The following is a 24,489-nucleotide window of genomic DNA, read 5'->3' as shown; positions in this document are numbered from 1 at the left end:
CTTTAAACCAGAGTTGGTCTTGATGCTGACATGAACACACTTCCTCCTGCTGCCACAGCTCTACTTTCACATCCGTTCTCTTTGTAGTGTGTCAACTGTGTGTTCGCTCTCGTCATTGTGTGTGTGTGTGTGTGTGTGTGTGTGTGTGTGTGTGTGTGTGTGTGTGTGTGTGTGTGTGTGTGTGTGTGTGTGTGTGTGTGTGTGTGTGTGTGTGTGTGTGTGTGTGTGTGTGTGTGTGTGTGTGTGTGTGTGTGTGTGTGTGTGTGTGTGTGTGTGTGTGTGGCTGCAGGAGAGGGACCGGTACGCCTACAAGATCCACCTCCCCGAGACGGTGGAGCAACTGAGGAAATTCAACGCCAGGAGGAAGCTGAAGGTCAGCGCGCTGCAAGCGTAGATTCAGCACGATGCGAGGCCGAGATAAGAGGAAGTGTGGCCTCCTCCTCCTCCTCCTCGCCGTGCGGCGTCGCCACCCTGTAACACTTGCGCTCTTCATCCACCTCCCAGGGTGCAGTGCTGGCTGCTGTGTCCAGCCACAAGTTCAACTCCTACTACGGCGACCCCCCCGAGGAGCTCCATGACTTCTCAGATGACCCCACCTCCTCAGGTACACCGGCTGGCCTCCGACCTGCAGCGTCAGACACGTGTGTGTGTGTGTGTGTGTGTGTGTGTGTGTGTGTGTGTGTGTGTGTGTGTGTGTGTGTGTGTGTGTGTGTGTGTGTGGAAGCATGAAACAATAGAATCAAAATCATTTTTGATTTGTGTTTAATCTGAGGGTTTTTACTGAACTTTAACCCAGGAGCTAAATCTGAACCTTTTTTGGGCACAATCAAGCTGTAAACATCCAGCAGGGGTTTCACATGATACTCGTACTTCCCGCGATCTTTGATTGAGCCTCAGAAATTAAACTTCACAGATTGAGCCTAATTATCCCCATTAATATTTAAACATTTAGATTTATTCATTATAGCATCAATAGCGACATGAAACCGATGATAATCTGGCTCGGCTTGAGATAAAACTCAGAAAAAAGTCGAAATACTGTGTTACAGTCCTCTCTTCACTGAAATAGCACAGTTAATGAAAGAAAGTGATGTCAGTGTTTTACACAGAATAAAATCAATACATCATACGATTTCCAGCTTTAAAAACAAAATCCGTAAACTCAAGTTTCTGTAAAAGAGTGCCGGACTATGATATATTACAGGAAGAAGCTAAACCTAAAGCAGCTGAACTGAGGAAGTGGTCCGGCCTGAACTATGAGCCTCGGGAAAGATTGCATGCGTGTGGCTCTCGACCTTGTCATGTGAGGCCAGAGGTGAAACTGAGCATCACTTTCTCGCTCGCCCTCCTCCTCCGCCGTGCTTTTCTATTCCCGGCGCTCGGCCAGCTGTCTGTGGAGAACTTCCCCTCTTTAAATGAAGACGCCGCGTTGCCCAACGGCCTCACTTCCCTGTCTCAGGACCTCGCTCTCACTTCCCCTGACGGATCGATAGGCGGCAGTTTGCAGCTCGGGGGTCGCGTTCCCCGCTCTCCGACTCCGGCGTGTCCTTTCTGCTGAGCCCGGCAGTCTGTCCCCCGGCCTGCTTCCTGCTTCATTTGCAGCCGCTGAACAGCTCTGCCAACTTTTGCTGACTTTCTCTCTCTCTCTGTCGCCTCCTCCTTCCTCCCTCTCCCTTTGTTCTCGCCTCCTCCTTTCACTCTGAGGTGTTAAACTATATTCGTATTTGCTCCTCTAATCTCTGCCTCTCTTCCCTTTGCTGGTGTTTTTTTTTTTTCCCTCCCGCTGTGCCGTCTGTAGGACTGCTAGCTGCCGAAAGTACGTATCCCCATTCCCACCACCAGATTCATGATGGGAACATCATCATGACATCACTCGCTTTTTAGTTGGCTTTTTATTCCCCCCCTCAATGACAGAAATCTTTCCCTCCTCTTTGTCTCCTTTTTAAAAGAACAGTTTTTTTTTTATCATGTAAACACAATCTGTTCACATGCATCTTGCAAAGTTCACATTAAGAAGATAGATTAATAAGATATTGGAAATGTGATTCAAGTGAATCGATGATTCAGGACTTCTCCTCAAAGTGCCTGAATCCAACATAATCATGTTAGTTTCCTGTGAAATGTTTGCTCAGGTGTGTTATTGGTGTGCACACGGTACAGCCGGCTTGAGAAAAGTGTTGAAGCTAGTATTTAGGTATAATGATGCACGTAAACTGAGTTATTAGCAGCTTAACCCAACATGTTCCCACCTCTCGGCTTCATATCATTTAAGTTGCATTTCTGCTCTGTCAGCACATGTTTGTATCTAATCTCCATCTCGGTCTTCAGTCGCGCCAAATTCAAACGTAAAACAGTCCGAGGTTTTAGCCTTTCGACGGCGCGAGTCAGTCCTTTCTCCGCTGCACATTATTTTTCCCTTCTTTGCCCTCATCCTCACCTTTTGACTCACTGAAGTGACTTTCCTCTGCTGTTGTATTGATGCCATGTACCGCTGTTTCTCTGGTTTTGCTGCATGTGTGGGCGATGCAGCAGGTACTTGGGGTTCCACTGGTTCTGGGTGTTTGTGTGTGTCGTCTGTCTTCGTGTCGCTGTCGTTTTCCCCGTCTTTTCTTTCTGCCTGTTTGTGAATGCGAGTGGAGTGTCAGTCCCGTTCTGTGTTGGCATTGTTTGTAATTCTTTTTCTTTCTGGAATGTTTGCTCGTTGTACACGTTGGATGTTTCTTGGGTGTTTGTGTTTCAGCCTATGTGTGTGTGTGTGTGTGTGTGTGTAACCTGGACGTGTGTGTGTGCAGGGGCAGTATCGCAGGTTTTGGACAGCCTGGAGGAGATCCATGCGCTGACGGACTGCAGCGAGAAGGACATGGACTTCCTGCACAGCGTCTTCCAGGATCAGCACCTCCACACACTCTTAGACGTGAGTGCTGCGACGCCAAACACGCCCACTAGATGTCAGGAGAGCTCAATAATGACCAACCTCACCAGCTCATCCGAATAAAATTCTGCACTTCTTGTTTTGTTTTGTTTTTTCCAGCTTTATGACAAAATCAACACCAGGTCGTCTCCTCAGATCCGAAATCCCCCGAGTGACGGCGTGCAGCGAGCCAAAGAGGTGAGGGTCTTTAACGCTGCTGAAATTGAGGCGCATTCTTCAAGCCTTGAAAGTCACTCCTCTCTGACCCGTCCACCCAGGTACTGGAAACCATCTCCTGTTACCCGGAGAACATGGAAGCCAAGGAGCTACGGAGGATCCTCACGCAGCCTCACTTCATGGTGGGATCTTTATCAGGACACACCCTGGTTTGGTTGCATGTGTAATCACATCCCGCCGTGTCAGAAGTCGGGCTCCTCTAACTCCCTCGGTGACAAAGCTGCTTAGCACCTGAGCTCGGCGAGCGCTCTGTGCGGGTGAGACGCGAGCATTAGGGCGTTTGGACGTGCAGAGGAAACACGCGGCGGAGGCGAGGCATGGATCCCGTTTAGGGTGCGTTCCACGCGAGTCCTAGCTGAATCGGAGCCGGGGGAGACGGTCGCGGCCCCCGGGAGGACGGCGCCACTTCGATCCGAGGTACGACGTAGTTCTGAGGGCGACGGCGTCGTGGCAAGAGAAGCGGAGGTGTTTCTCTTGGCCGATTCGGTCCGTGACACTCGCCGGGAGGCGTCACGCCCGAGGTCTGCGTCAATCCAATTAGCCCCGTCCCGATCTGTGACACCGCCGGCTGTGTTCCAGCCTGCCGCTGGCACTTAGCAACACCGCGAGCGGAAGCGGGTCAAAGGAGTTTAGCACAGCAGCGTGAGGGGAAAACACACCTCCATTCGTCTTCTTCTGCAGAATGATTTATCGCTCCTCAATCAATCTTTCGCATGCAAGATCGCGATGACGACAAACGTGCAGTACACTGCGCAGCTTGATCTGGAAACAAACCTTGTAAATTGACTTGACATGACAACCAGGTGGCGACTGTGTGTGTGTGTGTGTGTGTGTGTGTGTGTGTGTGTGTGTGTGTGTGCGTGTGTGTGCGTGTGTGTGCGTGTGTGTGCGTGTGTGTGTGTGTGTGCAGGCTCTGCTGCAGACCCACGATGTGGTGGCCCACGAGGTCTACAGCGATGAGGCGCTGAGGGTCACCCCCCCGCCCACCTCGCCATACCTGAACGGAGACTCCCCCGACAGCACCAACGGAGACATGGACCTGGAAAACGTGACCCGGGTTCGCCTGGTCCAGTTCCAGAAGAACACGGACGAGCCCATGGTGCGGCGGCAGAGAGAAACCGTCACTCCACGCCACACGATCGTAAACCGTCACACAGTGCTGAACGCTCTCAACTCTCTCTGGTCCCGTCTCCTGTAGGGCATCACTCTGAAAATGAACGACCTCAACCACTGTATCGTGGCCCGCATCATGCACGGTGGAATGATTCATCGACAAGGTGAGCAAAAGGCCTCTTTTGTTACGCGAGAGGAGGAAACCGGATTTTCGCCTCAATTTGACCTTCTGCCAATTCCTGTGTCGTCCACTTCAGGGACTCTGCATGTCGGGGATGAAATCCGAGAGATAAACGGCATCAGCGTGGCCAATCAGACGGTAGAACAGCTCCAGAAGATGCTGGTCAGTCTCGTGTGACTTTACTCCGCTTTGAGATTGTGGTCGTAGCACATTGTCACTGGGTTTTGGTCGTCATGTTATGAAAACTTTCCAGGATGATTTAGTACATTTATAAGTAAAGATTCTCTGGTCTTTGCAGAGAGAGATGAGGGGCAGCATCACCTTCAAGATCGTCCCCAGTTACCGGTCACAGTCGATGTCCTGCGAGGTATTAAACCCTCCAAAGTCTCACCTGGTCGTGTTTCCAGAACCTGCGTCGTGAGTAAAGCGTTTCTTCTGTCCTGCTGCAGAAAGAGTCTCCGGATTTGTCTCAGCAGTCGCCTGCGAACGGTCACGCGAGCGTCACCAGCTCCATCCTGGTAGGTCTCCACTCCCTCCTCCCTGCTCCAGATGTGAGAAGCTGCGAACGCTCAAATATCGGACTGAAAACAAACAAGGATAAAGCCGATAGAAATGGCCCACAGTGTTCTGAGATGCCGTCTCCTTTCAGGATCTGCCGTCGACGATCCAGCCCAAAGGCCGCCAGGTGAGCCCCCCCCCCCCCCCCCCCCCCTCCCCGCCCCCACATGTGAATGTGTCACGTGGGAGAGACGACCCTCATCGTCCCATCACATCGGTTTCCGTTTCCATCACCTAAAACTGACTCGGACACGGGCTCTCTCTCCGTGTGTAGCATGTCGTCTCATGCTACAACATCACACACACACAAAGTATAAAGCTGCAGCACAGACTTTAAATAAGACCACCCCCCCTCCCCCCTCCCCTCCCGCCTTCACCTTCATCACACGTCCTTTTGTTTATGCCCCCACTTCAACATTTTCTACTTGCATGATATATGTGTGTGTGTGATGCTCTCAACCCCATAGATCTCCAGACCTGCTATCAAGGACAAATTGTCCATCAAGGTAAGCGGTATCTCTTGGGACCCTCGGTAGAAGTAGACCCCCCCCCCCACACACTCCTTGTACATCCTGCCCCCTCCTCTCCCATTGCAAAGTATGGTCCCTGCTCATAGTGGTGTTTGGCTCCCGTGCCGGCGGTTCCTCGGGGTGTGGGCGCACGAGCCGGCGGAGAAGCGGCACAGAGCTTCCTTCATCCGCTCGCCGATCTAAATGTCTCTGCCTCTTTTCTGCTTCGCCTTAAATTCTCTTGATTTTGCTCCGTCTGAAGAGAAGCGGTGTGTTTCTCAAAAATCTGTGCAGCTTGGCTAATCATGACCCCCCCACCACCACCCCCCGCTCCCCCGTGGCATCGCACAGCCCCCATCCTCTCCCTCTGTCGGGGAGCAACTTAATAGGTTGTTTGGTTCTCTCTCTCTCTGTCTCTCTGTCTCTTTCACCTCTCTCACCCTCCCAGATTTACGTCCGTGCTCAGTTCGAGTACGACCCGTCGAAGGACGACCTCATCCCCTGCAAGGAGGCGGGCATCCGCTTCCGGGTGGGCGACATCATCCAGATCATCTCCAAGGACGACCACAACTGGTGGCAGGGGAAGCTGGAGAACACCAAGAACGGCACGGCGGGCCTCATCCCCTCGCCGGAGCTGCAGGAGTGGTGAGAACCTCACGGCTCTTTAGCATTCGCTGTTGCTACGGCGACGTAAACGAACCACTTTGACATATGAATTTTAGGCTCCTGAAGGTGTTTCAGACTAAAGTTTTATGGTGATAAAGCCCAGCCGGGATCACAAGTGAGGACGTTTTAGCAGTGTGTGTGTGTGTGTGTGTGTGTGTGTGTGTGTGTGTGTGTGTGTGTGTGTGTGTGTGTGTGTGTGTGTGTGTGTGTGTGTGTGTGTGTGTGTGTGTGTGTGTGTGTGTGTGTGTGTGTGTGTGTGTGTGTGTGTGTGTGTGTGTGTGTGTGTGTCCTTGCAGGCGTGTGGCGTGCATAGCCATGGAGAAGACCAAACAGGAGCAGCAGGCCAGTTGTACCTGGTTTGGCAAGAAGAAGAAGCAGTACAAGGATAAATACCTGGCCAAGCACAACGCAGGTGAGGAGTTTACACATCTCAACCGTTCCACTGGAGAAAAGCTAGTTTCCTCCTGTTTCCACTGACTTTGTTGTATTTGATTGCTGAACTGAAGGTTATGTGCAGTGAATGAACCCTTTGTGGTAGATGTGAGCGGCCTTGTGCGTGTTTTCCCCTCCGAGAGCCCCTCTTCTACCGCAGCCTCAAGTTTTGCCTGGTTTTCCAGTGACTAACAGCTTTGTGTTCACTTTTTGGTTCAACTTGTCTTCTGTTCTGTTGTGTGTTGATTAACCCTTCCGCTCCTGCCCTTTGTCCACCTTCCATGCTGTCTCTTACCCAATGACATGGCTGCATGTAAGTAACTCCAGACGGCTGGAATCCAGCTTCTGTTGGTTTTATTTCTTCCTCTCTCTCTTCCTCTCTGCGTTCACACCTCCTCCTCCTCCTCCTCCTCTTCATCCCGCCTCCTCAGCTTCTCCTCTCCGTTTGTAATTCAGACCGAGGAGACGCTGGTTCAGCTCCATTCTGTTTACCGGTGTGAGCGAGCTTAATGAGCAGGCTTTCTCCAGGCTTCTGACCTTCATGGATTCTGCTTGATTGAATAAATCCGAGTTTAATAAAACTCTATAATTGAACCGTCTGAATTACATGGACGATCTGAAGGCAGCCCTGCAGAAATCCTCCTGCAGTGGGTCTTCACAGTGTGGGGAGGTTGTTTATGCCGCACTTTGAAAACCCGTATCCATCTTCATGAAGGCATGTTCTGAAAGGCGGGTTTCTAGACAGACTGCTGTTTTTCGCGTCATAGATCAGTCATGTTTCCTTGAGCTTTTCCTCGCTCCAGCATGTGGCGGCGCTGAACCTCGTCCCGCACTAACGCCGCATCTCTCCCGTGGCAGTGTTCGACCAACTAGACCTGGTGACGTACGAGGAAGTGGTCAAGCTGCCGTCGTTCAAGAGGAAAACGCTGGTTTTGCTCGGTGAGCGGGTCCTTTGCAATATTGTGGGCGGGCCTTCAAACCTTTCAATCTGTAAGTGACGCCGCCGCCGACTTCCCCCACCTGGTTTCTGATTGGCCGGTCGTCTTCCCCGCTGTCTTCTGGTCCAGGCGCTCACGGAGTCGGAAGACGGCACATCAAGAACACGCTCATTACCAAACACCCCGACCGCTTCGCCTACCCCATCCCCCGTAAGAGCGCCCCGGCGATCCCAGCGCCGCAGCACAGCGCCGCGGCCGACGGCGTGGCGCCCGGGTCACAGTTTGGTCTCTCTGTCCCAGACACGACTCGGCCCCCGAAGAAGGACGAGGAGAACGGGAAGAACTACTACTTTGTGTCCCACGACCAGATGATGCAGGACATCAGCAACAACGACTACCTGGAGTACGGCAGCCACGAGGACGCCATGTACGGCACCCGGCTGGAGACCATCCGGCAGATCCACGGCCAGGGCATGATCTCCATCCTGGACGTGGAGCCACAGGTGGCCGTCCCTTTAAATCCCACATGTGATTAGGCTGTTAATCCTTCACACAAACTGGGGGTAATTAAGCGTGTGTGTGTGTGTGTGTGTGTGTGTCCCTCCTGCTTTCAGGCGCTAAAGATCCTCAGGACGGCCGAGTTCGCTCCTTACGTCGTCTTCATCGCGGCGCCCACCATCACCCCCGGCATGACCGAGGTACACGCTCACAGCCACGCCTCAATCCTCCTTTTGTCAGCCTCCTGCACGAACTCACCGACTAATCCAGCCACACTCAGCCCAGTGTCGGACACCCGCTTCGTTAACGTTCCTTCTTGTTTTGCTCACGGCTTGTTTGTTTCTTAAGCATGTTTGTATTTTCTTTGGCATGTTCCGTTTTCATTTGCGCCAAAGGTCCCAAAGTGGTGCAGGAAACTGCCTGTAAGTACCGATGAGCCGGCGCGAGTCGAGCCCGTAGGAAGGCTCGTTGAGCCTCTTGTGTTTGTGGACGTAGCAGATGTCTAGCTTTGTTTCACCCCTGTTCCTTTTGATTTCCTCCTCTAATCCATCCCATAATCCCTGTGTTTGGGTGCTTTCTCAGTGGTCCTTCCTCATTATGGGATAAAGCTGCCTCAGCGTCTTCCCCCTCCCTCCAACGCCGCACAGTTTCATATGAAGTTTCCAGTGATTTTAACCGAAATGAATCTGCTCAAAGCTTAATTATGGGCTTGAAATATTCACGTTTTAATAGATGCGGACTAAAACAGGCCAGCATTCAGTCTCGTAAAACATTCATTTATAAAGAACAATCTTGAAAACATCAAGTTTACACAACAGCAGCTTTATGATGGAGGCAAAGCGACTCTTCTGAAAAGCGCAGTACTGCACATGCACACAAGTAGATCGGTAAACTTAAGATTACTTATAACTTCAATAGAAAAGTGTTAAAAGCATAAAACACACATTTTTTGGCTCCGTTCTGCAAGAATCCCATCAGTTTTTGTGGCTTGGATGGGGGTGTGTTGACGTTCTCGACGCTTACATGAGCAGACAGACGCATTTAAAGAAGTTTGAATGTTTACAGGCGAGCTGCTCTCTCTCTCTCTCTCTCTCTCTCTCTCTCTCTCTCTCTCTCTCTCTCTCTCGCTCGCCCTCAGGACGACTCTCTCCAGCGGCTCCAGAAGGAATCGGAGATGCTGCAGCAGACCTACGCCCACTACTTCGACCAGACCATCATCAACAACGAGATCGACGACACCATCCGCCTGCTGGAGGAGGCGGTGGACCTGGTGTCCACCACCTCCCAGTGGGTGCCGGTCTCCTGGGTCTACTGACCCTGACCCCCCCCCCCCCCCCCCCCCCCCCCGGCCATCTCCCCGCCCATCACGTCTCTCTCTCTCTCATCGGAATCACGTTTCCTGTAGATGAACTGTTGCAGAAAAAGAGGGAAATGAAGAATTGACTTGACGCCTCATCGAGCCCCCCCACCCCCACCTCTTTTTTCTTTTCTTTTCTCAGCAGCCTCAAAGGCACATCGTTGTGTACATATATACATATATATATATAAATGATAAAAAAAAAAAAAAAAAAAAAAAAAAAAACATCAAGTGAATATGGTTCTGTCCTCATATAGTTGGCGGGTGGGGAGCGGCGGGGCGGCGTGGTAGATATTTTGTACTTTCTTTTGTAATCGACGGATGGAGGAGCTTTGGAAAGGCAATAGCGAGCATGACCATAAAGCAAGTGTGCGTGTGTGAGCGCGCACGTGTGCGTGTGTGTGTGTGTCGGTACTTCTCGTGGTACTTTTGCGTCCTCCTGCCCATCATCCCCCCCCCCCCCGATACAAACAAGGCTGAAGCACATCAGTAGCTGCTATAGTGGCGACAAGTGACGGCTCCGCGTGCAAGTCCGAGCTAGAAGACGGGGAAAAAAAATGTTAAGCACAGGAAACTTGGCAGTTTCACCCCCCAACACCCCCCCCCCTTTTTCGTGCCTTTCAGTTTGTTGAAGGAGCACACTGCCCCCCCCCCTTGCTGTATCCCCACCTCCCTCCCTTCTCGATGGTCTTTGTTTACATCTCAGTTTGCACAAAAGTGGACAATGAAGAAAAACATGTTAGTGCACCTCGGTCTTCATCGCATCTACGCCCCCCCCCCCTCCCCCTCTCCTCCTCCACCGCCTCCGGAGACCAACACCTATGCACCATCTTCTCCAGGTGAAAAGCGACACGTCCGAGGGGGAAAAGAGGGAGTAGGTGGGATGAATCGCATCCCAGAGCCACCGATTTTTGGAACTGTTAACTGTCGTCTTTAAAAAAAAAATATATATATATATAAGAAGTATTCTTGTTTTTTTGGGGGGGAGAGAAAATAACAAAATTTTTGTGTGTAAATGTTTCAATGGTGCGTACGTCATACGAGTGAACTACCAAGAGCCAGTGTATATTAACCCTGAAAAGATTAAAAAAGAAGAAGCTCAGTATGTGACCTAACCTCTTCATGCTTGACCAGAAGTGGCGCAACACCCCCTCCCCCCCTCCCGCCTGTGTAAGGAGAAGATCGTAGGAGAAAATGGAGAAGAAAAAAAGAATTAACTAAACTACAACCCAACCTGAAAGAGTGAATGTTCGGAGAGCGGCGCGGGCGCTGTTGTGCCACTCCGAGTGAAGCCGTTTCATTTCCAGTCCTGTGTAAATTACCTCTGCAAATGACAAAAGCAGCTCTTCTGTATGAAATGTTGTTCTCTTTCTTTTTGTTATTTCATTTTTAAAAAAAAATATATTTCCTTTTACGTGTTTAAAGCGCCTCGTCCTTGCGTGAGTGTGTTCTTTTTGTCGTGTCGACACGATAATACTTGCAAACACACATCGTTCTACAAAGAGAAATGCAATACAGATATTTATGATGTATGTATATTTATTTAAAATATAATATATATGAACAACCCTCAGTACACATACAATGTTTTAGTCATGTGGAGGAAATGTGTCTATAGCCATCAGGGGGCGCCACAGCCTGCTGGCTGGGATGGAAAGCAGAGATGATGAGATTGATACGGTAACACAACAAAACACCACAATGTAAAGGCGCAGCAGTCGCTGTTTCCCGGGGACAATATTTTCTGACGGACTTGGGACCGGAGGGGACAACGGTTTCTAACATTAAGGAGAGTTTAATGAGACGTAAGTAAAGTACTGTTGCATGATTAATTCCATTATGCGTTTTCAGATATCGGCAATGTTGATCACTATGTTGAAATTGTCATAACGTTGTGTGTTTGCTCTTTCGTTCCATCATTTGGTTCCGTCAGAAAATATGGTCCCCCGGGAACAAAGCCTGTTCTTCCTGGAGGAAGTATAATGTAAAGTGAGAGAGCGTTGCTGCTGAATAATTATTTAAACCATTATGTTGGAATCAAAGACTTTTTATATGGACTGTTTTTCTAACAGTGACAATAAAATATTTCAATTCAAATCAATTTAATTACGCTTCAATCAATTCTCCCAATACTCCGTCCGGAAGAACAGGCTTTGTTTCCCGGGGACCATATTTTCTGACGGACTTGGGACCGGAGGGGACAACGGTTTCTAACATTAAGGAGAGTTTAATGAGACGTAAGTAAAGTACTGTTGTATTATTAATGTCATGTGTTTTCATATATCAGCAATGTTGATCACTGTGTTGAAATTGTCATAACGTTGTGTGTGCTCTTTCGTCCATCATTTGGTTCCGTCAGAATATATTGTCCCCCGGAAACAAGGCCTGTTCTTCCGGACGGAGTATTGGGAGAATTTAATGAAGCCTAAGTAAATTGATGATTTAAATAATTATTCAGCAGCAACGCTCTCTCACTTTACATTATACTTCCTCCAGGAAGAACAGGCCTTGTTATGGATGAATACTCAGTTACCACTCAGTATCACATCTGTTGACATGGGTGTTTTTTATAATTGTTATGCATTTTAACAGCAGGGCACCACTTTCAGCACACCCATGCGTTCATTTGTGGAGACACTTTCGTGTTACTTTTCATGCTACCTGCACATTTGCACATTATCTGCTTCCGTGTCCAAGTCTGGATTCACTTCTGATTTTATTCTCGGAGGAGGTTTTACCTTTTAATGTGGTTCTTGCTCGATACTCTTCATAACAAGTGGAGCACTTTTACTTCTCTGCAAATTTTGTGAGATAACAACAAAGTTAGAAACTAAATGGGAATTTTCTCGGGTCTGAAACGAGACGAAGGATCTTCCCAAAAAGTTCAGAGTTAATAAGACACATCAGGTGAAACGAGGCATTTTCCTGCTCCCTCTTCTTTTGGAGTTCATGATGTTCTCCACACAAAACTGTGACAAAATATTTCAATCATTAAAAAAATAGTTAAATTTTTTGGCATTTTTATTTAAATTTCTATGTATTGTTTTGTTCCGTTATTCTGTGGCTCCATCTGCTGGCCAGTAAATATCACTGCAGGAAGAAAACCACAACTCCTTCAACTGGCTTCCATATTTTCTGATGTTTTGTGTATTATGACCTAGTTTGTTGTATTTATCCCGTCTATTTCAGTAAGTTTCACTCTGTGGCCAATTAATATTTAATAAAAAATTATTATTTTTCACCCGTTTCTAAAGCTTTGCGCTCATTGGTTAACATCCACGCCTGAACAGGCTTTAATGAGTCCTCTGATGGCCAAAACGTCCCGAGCTTGTACCGAGAGGAAAATATAGACTCAGATAAGCTGCACCAGCTCGTGTTTGAATATAAAACAAGGGCAGAAAGTGGATGGTGAATTTAGCCCAGTGACCAGTTTGTCAGCGCAGCTCAGACAATCCCTGTAACCTTGTTAACTGCTGAATTCAGACACATGACCGTCAAACGTCTGAAGCCGAGCAGCAGGCACAATGAGGACTTTGTGGATGAAGAGCAGCCGAGGAAGTGAACGCTCCGGTTGGTTTGTTGTCTGAAAAACAGTGCAGTAGGCCTTTATTTAAACATGGTAGTGCTTTTCTTGCATACATAATTAGTGATCTGTTGCACAAATAGGTTACATTCAATATGGCCACAGATTAAAAACAATCAACATAAAAGAGTCATCGCTGTCTTTCTGCAGCAGATGGAGCTAAAAGAAGATTTGTACAGAATTAAAACCACCGCGGAAGGAGAACGTGACACTGAATTGTTGCACTGTGATGCAGAAGCATGCATTCTGCTCTGAAGAGCTGGACCCCACGACGACAACTATGTGCATCGTGTCTTAAGAAGTCCGGAAGTTTACGCGATCATTTACAGGTTGAGTTTCATGAGTCTGTTGGGGGGGGGGAGAACAAATCACACCAAGTGGTTCAGAAACAACCAGCTGAAGAATACGTATTGCTTCCAGGCTGCAGGCTCTCAGACATTTGGAGAAAAAAAACAAAAATGTAAGGACCAGTGAGGGGAAAAAAACAAGACAACACACCAAAACTTTAAAACACTCGCCGACCCAGTTTAAAAATCATTCAGACAGTTCTTGTGCAAAAATATCTTCCTTAAGGAATGATTAGATATGACAGAATGTGATGGCACGTCGATATTTCCTCTCAAAGGTTACGCAATGGAAAGAGCAAACAAAGACGAACAGGAACATACATTCAGCCTTTCTTCTGTGAAGGTGAACTTCTAAGTGCAAATCGTTGCCTCACAGCTCACAAAAAGATGCGATTACGTGAAGAGTTTTTGGTCACAATGTGTTCTGAAACTTCCCGAGGACCCGATTGTCCCTCCGTTCTTGGTATTTAAATGCCGCGAGAGTGAAACGTGTGATTCCCAGAGCCTGAGTGCTCCTCGCCTCGTCACTGGGACGTCCAGAAAACCCTGAATGTCGTTCTTCAGTCAGTTCCTCTGCAGATTCACGCCCTTCGTGGCAGCTACATGTTAAAACTTGACCTGTAAGCAGATGGTACCAACACTTGAAGAACCGCGCCGGCGTCGCAGCGATGAGCTTATATGTCGGCCGAAGACGAGCAGCCGTGCGAGTGAAACGGGATCGTTTGAGGCGTCGATACGATTCTGTGAGAGCAACAGTCGCGGTTTAACTCGAGCAGGAACTCCGCTCCCGACTCTGTCGATTGGAAAAAACCAAGAAATGCCCCGTGGAGACGCAGGTTGTTTGATTTCCATAGCGAAAGGAATATTTAAGAGTCACACTAGCTGCCCTGCGTCGGAGACCCTCAGACTGTAAACACCTCCGTCTGTCGACACCCAGTGACCACCCACATCTGGAACAGAGAACACTTTTGAAACTTGTGTGAAATTTCGCCAGCTTTTCTATCGGCCGGTTAAAACTTAACAACCCTGATTAGAACGACTGTACTTCATATGTTCCCACTTAAAATTAACCCAAACAACAGTTTGATGACGTCTGAGCTCACATCGAGTCCTGATCAGTCGAGAACAGCTTCAGTTTGAGCGTGTGTGTGTGTGTGTTTGTGTGTGTGTGTGTGTGTGTGTGTGTAGATCCCAGGGAAAAGGGTGATTATTAAAAGTCTTAAACACGAAGCCGTTAGTGGAACGTTTGACAGTTTCTCTGCCTGCGTGCAGAAGGCGTCCTCCTCCTCGCGGGCCTCCACACGCCCCTCCACCCAAAGTACCCCGCTCCCATGTGGCCGGCGAAGCGAAGCGACGACGCACAGCCACCAGCGCCTCCGGCCCGCTCAGTTCTGCGGCGTGCAGAAGTACGTCTGCGAGCCGCAGAAGTAGTTCTGAGGCGTGGAGTAGAAGTTGGCGTGGTGGTGGTGGTGGTGGTGGTGGTAGTTGCCCTGCGGGGTGGAGTAGTAGTTGTGGTGGTGGTGATGGTGACTCTGCACGTTCCCGTAGGCGAAGAGGAGGGGGGCGGTGGACGACGGCGGCTGCTCGGCGGACGCCGCCACCCCCGCCGCCAGACTCCCGTTGCGCTGGATGGAGCCGTACCAACTGGACACGCCCAGCTGGGGCGTGGTGGAGAGGAGGCTGCCGGGGAGGAGAAGAGGTGTTGCAGGAGGTGACCTTCCTCCACAAAGTGTGTGTGTGTGTGTGTGTGTGTGTGTGTGTGTGTGTGTGTGTGTGTGTGTGTGTGTGTGTGTGTGTGTGTGTGTGTGTGTGTGTGTGTGTGTGTGTGTGTGTGTGTGTGTGTGTTCCCACCTGGCCCGATCAGCCCGGCTGCTGATGCTCCTGGACAGATCGTCGTCGCTGTCGTACCGTCGCGGATTGTCAAAGAAGTACGCCCTGGAGCTGAAGCTGTGGCTGTTGATCATCCCGCCGGGGGCCTGAGGGGGAGACGGCAGGCCATCAGTCCCCGATCACTTCACATTAAAAAGGCGTCAGACACGGGCGAGGCGTACCAGGTTCTGGTTGGGTCGCTGCACTCGGAAGAACACCACCACCAGGCTGGTTGGGAGCAGCTCCCAGAAGAAGAGGATGATCCCGAACACGAGGTAGGCCACGCCGGTGACCTCCTGCACGTCGGCCTGCACACAATGAGAAAGCTAGTAATGCACCGTCACCTCCTTTTCTGGGAGACGAACGCACGACTTGACATGCAAGGAAGGCAACACGTTGGGAGTTCAGAGACTCAAGCTTAAGCAGGAAGAGGAGGAACGATGCTCAGATGTTGGCCTGCCAGCTGGTCCACACACAGATTAAGAGAATAATTTGTAATATCAGATTAGGGCCACGGATCGGATGTCAGTTGGGATCTATTATGTGTCACAGACACACAGGGAGCCGTGTAAAATGGGTTGTCAGTCTCAGGGCCTGAGCCCCGATGTAGGTCAGGGTGCACACACACACACACACACACACACACACAAGGTTATTTATAGCCGAACAAAGCCCTTTACCCCACTAAGCATTGCTTCCCTATATCTCCCCGGATGTATTGTGTGCACACCGGGCCCGGAGAGGGGGCGTGTGGGTGAAGAGTGTTTCCGGGGTACCTGATCAGAAACGCTGTACCAGCCGTAGTTGAAGAGAGTGGGTCGGTCCTGCGGCGCCAGCGCCACCACCACCAGGTTGTAACAGGCTCTGGAGGTGTACAAGAGGATCACCAAGGCCCCGATGGCCGTGGCTTGACACACTGACGTACCCTGGAGAAAGAGCGATTGCCCCCAAAGTCAGACGTTTTCTGAGACAAACGCAGCCACAAATCTATCAGCCGGGTTTCTATGGGCACCTTGGACTCGAGGTAAACGTTGGCGGACGACATCTTGGCGATTTTGAAGATGCACACGGCCAGAGATATGGCACACAGGACGAACAGGCTGTCGTTGATCAGGACCCGGGCCAGGACCGCGTGCCTGACACCCCCGTCACTACAGATGAAAAGCATTTGGTAGAAGGTGCCGCTCTTCTTCTCTCTGACACAATTCTGTCTTTTGTTTGTGTTTACCTGGGCGATTCGGAGCGCTCCAGGGCTCCCTGCACCAGCAACGCACAGGTTAAATTCACCACCAGGAAGAAAACGCTGAGGCAGAGGAAGAACAAACGCAGAGGAACCCTGGAGACGGGAAACGAGAGGCAATCAACACAGAGACGGGCAGAAACTGTGGCTTTATTCATAAACAACAACTCGTTAAAATTCATGATGTTTGAAGCTGCAAACCGTCTGTTTGCGTGAAGAATAAGGAAGAGAAAAAGGGCAGGAATGACGGATGAAGCAGGGCTTACTTGTATTTGGTGAGCTCCGGGGAATATTTGGCTTTTGCCTTAAACATCACCTGAAGTCAGAGAAGAGAAAAGCCATGAGAGAAACGTCAGTTTGGACGGATCCAGACACCGCGAATTAAAGAACGGGCAGGTGACGTTCTTTTAGAAGCGGAGTGTGAACCTAACAAGGCCCGGGGAGATTCCTCCGCCTCTCCAAAGTAAACAAGCACAAAGTTGTATGTAGGACAATATTAGAGTCGGAGTTTGGGGGAAGAAAAACAAAAAACCGCTGTGTGAAATCATGATTATCGCCACTGACCTCAGAAAACGTCACAAGTCCAGTTTGAGTTCACACAAACCTGGACGCTGCCCGAGTTCACCGTCCTTTACGAGACGTGTTTACCAGAACGTTCTTTATTCAGCTTGAGGGTCAAGGATATTTGATTCAAAATCAAAAAAAAAAAAAAAAAAAAAGCACTCCACTAACAGCCCCTCCACATCTGATTTGCAGATGCACTGAACACAAAGGTCACTCAGCTTTAAGCAAATTTGCTTTAAACCCATCCGCCTCCATATATGCTCAGTCAGCCTTTTGTGTGAGAAAGTAGGCCAGGAGGAGGGGATCTGTAACCTGGGAATGAAGCAACCAGGCAGCAGAGCTCTGCTGGATCCTGGACTTTACCTGCACCACAAACCCCTTCCCTCAACATCTGTGCACATCGTAGCAAATGCACAGAGATAGAAGGGGGGGGGGGGGGGGGGGGGGGGTTTAGTCTGACTCATCAGAAAGCCAGTATTTCCACACATGATGCATGTGGGTGTCAGGCAGCTGTGGCATGACTTCAGATTAAAAAAAAAAAAAAAGGATGTTGCACAACATGCACGAGTGACACTAGTAAGGATCTTTTGAGTTAAAAGTTGAAGCCCGACCAATGCATGTCTGCAGACTTTGACTGACCTGGGTGAAGTAGAGGTTGAGGAGGCAGAGGGTGAAGAACTGCAGGCAGACGGGGCAGCAGTACAGCAGCCAGTAGGCCAGAGGCTGCAGCTGGTTGGCCTGCACCACATTTTTAAAGTAGAAGGAGAAGAGGGTCGTCCGCAGCGCTGCCCACAGCAGGCACAGGAACAGAAAGACGCTCTGGAAGCTGAAGCGCTTGTGTCCGTAGTGCAAAATGAGCCAGAGCTGCAGATAGACGAACACAAACAGGAAGGAGTAGAGGACCGTGTAGATGGTGGTCAGACTGAGCTCCAGCGTTGGGGAGATCGCAGCTCCGGAGGACTCCTTCAGGGAGGTAAACACACGGGAATGGATCTCCTCTCCTGCAGGAAACATCTCCACTGACGGCTCACACGAAACGCATGGGATGCGGTAGAAGGCAAACACACAGAAACTGGGTCAGACCTGCACTAAATGCAACGCGCGAAACAAAAAGACTCCATAAAAACTGTTTATTCTAAAAAGAAGTGTCATTTTCAACCACGACGAGGGGCTGGAAAATGTATTTGGGTCTGGTTTTAAGAAAGGAGAACAAAAACAAGGAGAAGTCCCCCCCCCTGTGATTCTCTGCAAAGCTGCTGTCTGTAAAAAAACAACTTGAGGGGGGAAAACCTCCAGATCAGCTGTGATGCAGTTCTAGACCCGCCCCTCTTTTGACAGTCAAAACGGAAACTGGCTACTCATCGGCCGCCATCTTGGCTCCGGACCAACCTTGTTTTCGAGAGAAACAGCTGTGTGCGGAGCCACGGAGCCTCGCCAGTTTCCTGCACTGGATCTTACTGGGCGAAGGAAAACAACAGCTCATTGGCTCGCCTTGTCACCCAGCCTCCACAATTCTCTCCTCCCATTGGTTGACGATGATGTCAGCTGAAAATAGTCCCGCCCTCTTTCCATCCGCGATTGGTTGTTGGTTCAACGCAAAACGTGTTCCCCATATGATTGGCTAGCGCAAACACGTGGTCGTCGTTAGCTTCACAGTGTTTATCAGACATGGAGCATCAGTCATTAAAGTCATTTTTTACGATTTTCTGGGGAAATAAAACCTCTGAAACTCGATGTATCTGCGGCCAAATGTCATCCGGACACGCACGTTGTAGTTATTGTGTTAGCGTGAGCTGTTTGAAGATGTAAACAAACAGGCTAAGTAGCTAGCATCAACCCGAATGGGCCAGATGTTTTTTACACTGTTAGCTAATCAACTGTTATAACATGTATTTTTTTTATTATTCCACTACGGTGTTTGTGGTGTCATCGTAAGAGTAATGTGAAAGTCTGCACTCACCGTCCCAGGTAACTGCACCATCACGTCACTGCTTATGAAACAATGTGAATGTGGCAAAGATGCTTTTCAAGACATGTACAGACTTTTTAAAGTTAAAATAGCTAATTATATAGTATGAATCACATCATAGCAATCCTTTCCTCATTTCCATTTGTCATTATAACAACATCTGTGTCTCTGTGTATTCTAGGAAAGTAAAGTCTTCATCAGCATCATGTGGACGTGTGTTGTTGTCTTCATGCTCTGGATGACTTCAGGAGGATGTACAGTCCAGGCAAACACCTCGAATCTGATCGAGTTCACGGCTGCAGACTTTCATGACAAATTACACTCGGGAAAGATGATGTTTCTGTATTTTGAGCGTCAAGGTAGGCTCTGAAATATAACGAAAACACTGAATAATTAGGTCCACAACTGTATTCCATTAATCTCCTGTGCTGCTGTTCCCAGTCTCTCCGACCATCTCTCTGTTTCTGGTGGAGTTGGAGAAGTCTGCCGAGGCCCTGCAGGACTATGGAGTGCTGGTGGGAAAGGTAGCCGGAGTCCCCGTGGTGTTTGGACTCCAACACTGAAGCTCCAGCATGTTAGGATGAACATGTGTTTGTTGTTTCAGGTGAACTGCAACAGAGAAGAAGTGCAGCCATACTGTACTGCTGAACGGCTGCAGCACACAGTGTTCCTCTTCAGGTGGTGTCGATCTCCCAGTGCAGACTTCAACGTTGTGTGACGCGATGAGAGTTAACGTCTCTGTCTTTCTCCTAGAGGTGGGAGGGAGTTCTTGGGTTTTGATTTGGACACCGTGTTCGACGTCAACTCCATCGTCTCCGAAGTCCTGTTGTAAGTTGTGATCATGTCTTGTTGTTGCTTCGAATCACGTTTGTTGGCGTAATTTACCACATGCAGGAGCTTCATCATTTTACCATTGGTGGCCCCTGCCCACCTTGTCCTGCAGTGCGATCCTGCGTGAAGAGGTGAGGTACGTTCACACTGACGCAGACCTGCTGGCCATGGAGAAGACCACCCAAGGGAAGAAGGACATCGTGCTGGGTTACGTTCGCAGTCTGGGGACACAAGGTAGGGCAAAGAGTGTGATCCTCCTCTGCGGGCTGATTGGATTGAATTCATTTGTGCCTGTTTGTGTTGCCGAAGAGCACCGGTCGATGATGGAGACGGCGTACGTGTACGGATCCAAATACCAGTTCATCCTCATCACTGGAGGCCCCGTCTTAAAGTATTTCGAGTAAGTTCTTTTTTTTCCCCCCTCGTTTGTTTTATTTTTCGCTTGCATTTTTTTGATCATGAGAAGAACTAAGCAACATTAGAACAGGTGGGTTTTTGTGCTGCTTATGAGCTGAAAGGGGATAATTTTGGCCACAGACATGCTGCAGATTGACTCGCGTTCACAACGCCGAAGTAAAGAGGAACCACTATGGAGGAACAGGTCATTTCAGACTGTCAGATGAGGTGACTGAACGACCGAGACTCTTAAATTCCACTCAGACAGTCACTTAAATGAAGGCAAAGAAGCTCAAACTGTCTGGAAGGTGGCGAATCGATGACTCAAGTGGAAGAAGTGATGACAAGTCTGACCAGTTGGATGAAGTTGGACTTAACGTGCGCTTGTGTCTGGGTCTGTGTTTCAGCGTCAGCGAGTCGTCCCTCTCGTCTCAGGTGTGGTTCCTCCACTGCAGAGGTCCCAGGAGCTCGGTGACGTCGGACCGCTGCCCCCTGACCCCGATGAGGAAGCCTCTGTCCACCCTGAGCCTGCACTCCTTCCTGCAGCTCATGGAGGCGCCGCTCGTGGTACGACCAGGATGAGACACGCCGGCGTCTGCATCGGTGACGTGAAGGTCTCAGAAAAACAAACGCTTTCCTCCTCTCTGCCGCCAGTCCGACGTGTACGACGACCCCTCCTCGGTCCCGCCCCCACAGTTTCCCTACCAACTGACCCCGCAGGTCTTCATCTTCTCCCGGCCTGAAACCGAGCACTTGGACCGGGACACGGCCGCCGCTTTGGCCCAGAGGCTGCGCGGCCTCGCCCTGCTACTGCTGGTGCACAGGTAAATGTTCTTTTAGTGCCACTCACAATACGACGACGTCCTGCCAGCTGTGTGTGCATCCCCGTGTTTCCACCAGGCAGAGCACTGCAGTGAAAACCCCGCTGGAGTACAACGCTGCTTACAGGCTGCCTGAAAAGGTACGGCGACCACACGCTTACACGGACGGACAAAAGAGCGACAGGTCACCTTACCTACTTGAGGCTTTGTGTGCATTTCCAGAGCTCAGAGGTGAAATATTTCACCCTGCACAGCCTGGATGAGGTGCTGGATCTGTTCACGAGTCAAGAGAAAGATGAAGATGAAGAGGAGTATGAAGATGAAGAGGAAGAGGAGGAGGACTTTGGTAAAGAGATAGTGAAGAGGAAAGAAGGGATCAGACATGAGAATGTGGGTTCACGTCTCTGCCTGCGTCCACAGAGAAGCTGGATGATGAAGTCGCAGCGTCGGTGTTTGAACGGCGAGGCGAGACGCCCGACTCGGACGCCGTCACCCACCTCACCTCGCGCAGCTTCCACGCGGCAGTCGCACAGAGCGGACTCACGGTGGCGCTCTTCTACGTCAAATGTAAGACAGACGGCCTTCTAGTCTGTTGTTTTGTTTCAGAAGAAAACCCTGAATTCCATTTTCACTGAAGTGTTTCTTCCTCCCACTAGGGGACGCTGTTTCATTGCATTTTCTCAGCTCCTTCATTGAGGTTGCAGAGAGACTTGCAGGTAAACGAGATCGTTGATAGAACATTTATTATTTGGATTTCATTTCCTACATCTGTGGATTTTTTTTATAACAAAAATCTTTTTAAAGATGAAACCCATCTTTCTGATGATCTCCTTCAGATTTGGAGGTCGCCGACGTCCAGATGAGCTGTGTGGACTGCGGAGAGTGGACCGACCTCTGCGCCGCCCAGCCTGGCGCCGCCGTCCCCTTCCAGCCAATCACGGTCTTTCCCACCGTCTTGTTCCTCCGCCCCCGACAGTCGGCGCGGCGCTACAGAGGCATGCTGGGTAGTGACGCGCTGCTGCGCTTCATCGTGACGTGAGAAGACGCCTTTAAAGAGAATCCCTCTGTTCAGATTCGGCAGAATCTTTTGGCTGTGAGTTCAAGGCGTGATGTCGTTCTCGTTCTGTGGTGGAACCAGGAGCCGCCGACCTTCGCCCGCCACCTTTTCTTCTGGAGACGATGTGGCGCCGTTCCTCCAGGAGGCGCCGCATCCCGGGCTCATGGGACACGACGTGGACAGAGTCGTCGGGCTGTTTGGAACGCGCGCGCAAACGGGTAGGAGGTTAACGTCGGCTGGTTTTTTGCACGCGGGGGGGGTGACGACGACGCTTCTCTGTCTCCTCAGGTTTGTCTGCGTTCACTGAAGCTGCAGAGTCACTGAGAGGAGAAGTGCTGAGTGGACTGCTGACCGGCACTCTGGCAGAGAAATGGTACCGGCGCTTCTTTGCGGTTGCAAGTCATCCTGAATAGTTGAAGGGAGCAGTTTTAATACAGTCGACCAGGATGTCCTTTTAAGTTTTCTTTACACTTATAAATCACAGAGCTACGCTGGAGTGTTTTTAGAGGCTTTATTTATTCAACGGTACCAGAGGAACTCGCTCGTCTCGGGAGTTGAAGTATCGCCTCTGCATGAACATCAGAAGTTCTCCCTTTGCTTTGCTCTGCTGCAGGGCTGCAGAGCACGGCGTGGAGCTTCCTGCAGTGCTGGTGTTTCCGTCGTGGGGGACACGCTCTCATCCCTTCCGGCTGACTCCTCCGTCGTCGGCTGACGAGCTGCTCACCCACGTGAACTCTGCCCTGCTCCATCCGATGGTCTCTGTCTTTTTGGAGGATCGGGAGTCTGTACCTGCAGCTTGCCGCGGTTGAGTTAATCTGCACCGCTTTGCTTCTCTGTTTCCGCCGAGCAGCCCGAGCTGACGGTGGAGAACCTGCCGGCCTTCCTCTCGCTGGGTAAAGCCCTGCTGCTGCTCTTCGTGGGAGAGGACGAGGACGAGGTCGGGCGGAGGCAGAACCAGGCGCTGGTGGAGGAGCTGAGAGGCGTGGTGGGGCTGGGAGGGGAGAGGATGGAGCGATACCTGCCCTGCTGGATCCACCTGTAAATTCATCCACCTGCTGTCATTCAGTCAATCACAAAACACGTGAATAAATGCTGATGTTTTTGCGGATTTCTATGACAGGGGCCACACTCCAGCTGGCATGTCCATCCTGGGGTCGTACCTGGGATCCATGCCCCCTCTTCCCGCTCTTGTCCTCACACATTTGCCCTCTGGAGACGAGATCTACCAGTACCCACCCAAGCAGCTGATCGAAGCCTCCTCTGTCCTGCAGTGGGTGCAGCGGGTTGAGGACGGGGCTGAGCCCCCCGCAGGTAAAGAGGGACACGTTGCATAAGAACAAAGACGCTATAATAGAGGGAACAAAGTTCAAAATGTGCATCGCGGTATGCACAGCAAACCAGCTGTCGTTTTCTTCTGGAATTCATCCCTTCTGATGTGTCGTCTGTTTGCAGCGATATGCACTGATGACTGAGCCGATGGCTTTCCAACACACTGTGGAGATTACCTTTAGATGTAGATGACTGGGTCAGCGTGTTCTCTGCAGAACGTCTGCGGCGGTGAAATTTTATCTAAATGGAAATGTGTGGCCATCATGGATACAAGAAATAACCCCATTGTGCTGTATGGGCTTTAATCTTCCTGGTCATTATTGAGGCGCAGAGATAATGCAATATTCCCCCAGATGAAGAGAAGAGAGGTTAAAGGAACACTAATTTGTGTTTTATTGTGCTGTGAGAGGATTGTGTGATGACTTTGAAGTGAAGCCGTTAAGACTCTGAACCATGCAGCTGTATAGATGAGAGATTAGATCACAGAGATCTGAGAATCACATCAGCGTTAAGATTTCATTATTGTCGAATGGAAGTTCGTGTTCATCAAGTTGGTGTTGGAAAAACCTTCACTCATCCACTGACTTTTTATCTTTAATTTTACAATACAGCGCTCTGCGGTCAATATATCACAGAGCGCTCGGTTACAGCGTGGATTTAAATCTGAATGCTTCCTGTCGGCCTGTGTAGGGATGCTGGGGGACGATGACTGGCCTCCCACCGGTCACTTCTACGATTTTCTCAAAATCATGGATGCACAAGAAGCCGGCTTCTTGGAAGAGGAGGAGGAGGAGCAAGAAGAAGAGGAGGAAGAACATTTGACCACAGAGGAGACGACAAACTACAATCCAAAGAAAAACCATGAGCCTCATTCTGAACTATAGCAGTTTTGACTTGAACTTAAATAAATACATATTTTTATTCATTCAAAGTATGTTCACAGTTTTAGGAAGTTGTTTTTGTTATATAAAGAAATACAAAGTGGGGAAATATATTAGCTGTCTCTGTGTTGTATGAATGCAAGACCAGCAGGGCAGAATAGGAGCCAAGTTCTGAGTATTATTTCCTCAGGGTTCATTTATC

General features: G+C 49.8%; 3 protein-coding genes across 3 annotated transcripts; 2 read left to right on the top strand and 1 right to left on the bottom strand.

Annotated features, from left to right (window-relative positions):
- Positions 1–280: 280 nt before the first annotated feature.
- LOC308147813 (peripheral plasma membrane protein CASK-like) lies at positions 281–10,827 on the top strand (the record flags this gene model as incomplete). Its single annotated transcript, XM_080520146.1, has 19 exons — positions 281–373; positions 505–604; positions 2,793–2,914; positions 3,032–3,109; positions 3,190–3,270; positions 4,059–4,247; positions 4,347–4,425; positions 4,519–4,604; positions 4,741–4,809; positions 4,892–4,960; positions 5,092–5,127; positions 5,468–5,506; positions 5,958–6,154; positions 6,472–6,587; positions 7,466–7,546; positions 7,675–7,755; positions 7,846–8,048; positions 8,160–8,243; positions 9,182–10,827. Coding segments are annotated over 19 exons (1,980 nt in total), but the record flags the coding sequence as incomplete, so codon positions are not given.
- A 3,800-nt stretch (positions 10,828–14,627) lies between these two features.
- gpr137c (G protein-coupled receptor 137c) lies at positions 14,628–18,223 on the bottom strand. Its single transcript, XM_080519541.1, has 8 exons — positions 17,643–18,223; positions 16,706–16,755; positions 16,428–16,535; positions 16,212–16,350; positions 15,976–16,125; positions 15,382–15,507; positions 15,182–15,306; positions 14,628–15,010 (listed from the first exon to the last, which is right to left on the bottom strand). The coding sequence occupies exons 1-8, from the start codon at positions 18,015–18,017 to the stop codon at positions 14,716–14,718; spliced, it is 1,368 nt and encodes a 455-aa protein (XP_080375667.1). The 5' UTR covers positions 18,018–18,223; the 3' UTR covers positions 14,628–14,715.
- A 429-nt stretch (positions 18,224–18,652) lies between these two features.
- On the top strand, positions 18,653–24,334 carry txndc16 (thioredoxin domain containing 16). Its single transcript, XM_080520013.1, has 20 exons — positions 18,653–18,971; positions 19,154–19,331; positions 19,414–19,496; positions 19,577–19,650; positions 19,726–19,800; positions 19,916–20,037; positions 20,113–20,203; positions 20,607–20,766; positions 20,854–21,023; positions 21,100–21,160; positions 21,243–21,366; positions 21,441–21,587; positions 21,677–21,736; positions 21,857–22,055; positions 22,159–22,295; positions 22,366–22,450; positions 22,691–22,832; positions 22,928–23,115; positions 23,198–23,388; positions 24,097–24,334. The coding sequence occupies exons 2-20, from the start codon at positions 19,178–19,180 to the stop codon at positions 24,288–24,290; spliced, it is 2,457 nt and encodes an 818-aa protein (XP_080376139.1). The 5' UTR covers positions 18,653–18,971; positions 19,154–19,177; the 3' UTR covers positions 24,291–24,334.
- The last annotated feature ends 155 nt before the right edge of the window (positions 24,335–24,489 follow it).

Source organism: Blennius ocellaris (genome assembly GCF_963422515.1).
Source record: "Blennius ocellaris genome assembly, chromosome: 24".
Taxonomy (NCBI): Eukaryota; Metazoa; Chordata; class Actinopteri; order Blenniiformes; family Blenniidae; genus Blennius; species Blennius ocellaris.
Note: the sequence above shows the minus strand (reverse complement) of the source record. Positions and strands in the feature narration are given on the sequence as shown.

Excerpts from the sequence above, each read along its gene's own strand:
- gpr137c (XM_080519541.1), bottom strand. The coding sequence starts at position 18,017 with ATGTTTCCTGCAGGAGAGGAGATCCATTCCCGTGTGTTTACCTCCCTG. Across the intron at positions 16,536-16,705 it reads CCGGAGCTCACCAAATACAA|GGTTCCTCTGCGTTTGTTCT; the intron begins GTAAGCCCTGCT and ends TCCCGTCTCCAG. Across the intron at positions 16,351-16,427 it reads GAGCGCTCCGAATCGCCCAG|TGACGGGGGTGTCAGGCACG; the intron begins GTAAACACAAAC and ends TTTCATCTGTAG.
- txndc16 (XM_080520013.1), top strand. The coding sequence starts at position 19,178 with ATGTGGACGTGTGTTGTTGTCTTCATGCTCTGGATGACTTCAGGAGGA. Across the intron at positions 20,038-20,112 it reads TCGCAGTCTGGGGACACAAG|AGCACCGGTCGATGATGGAG; the intron begins GTAGGGCAAAGA and ends GTGTTGCCGAAG. Across the intron at positions 21,161-21,242 it reads CTTACAGGCTGCCTGAAAAG|AGCTCAGAGGTGAAATATTT; the intron begins GTACGGCGACCA and ends GTGCATTTCCAG.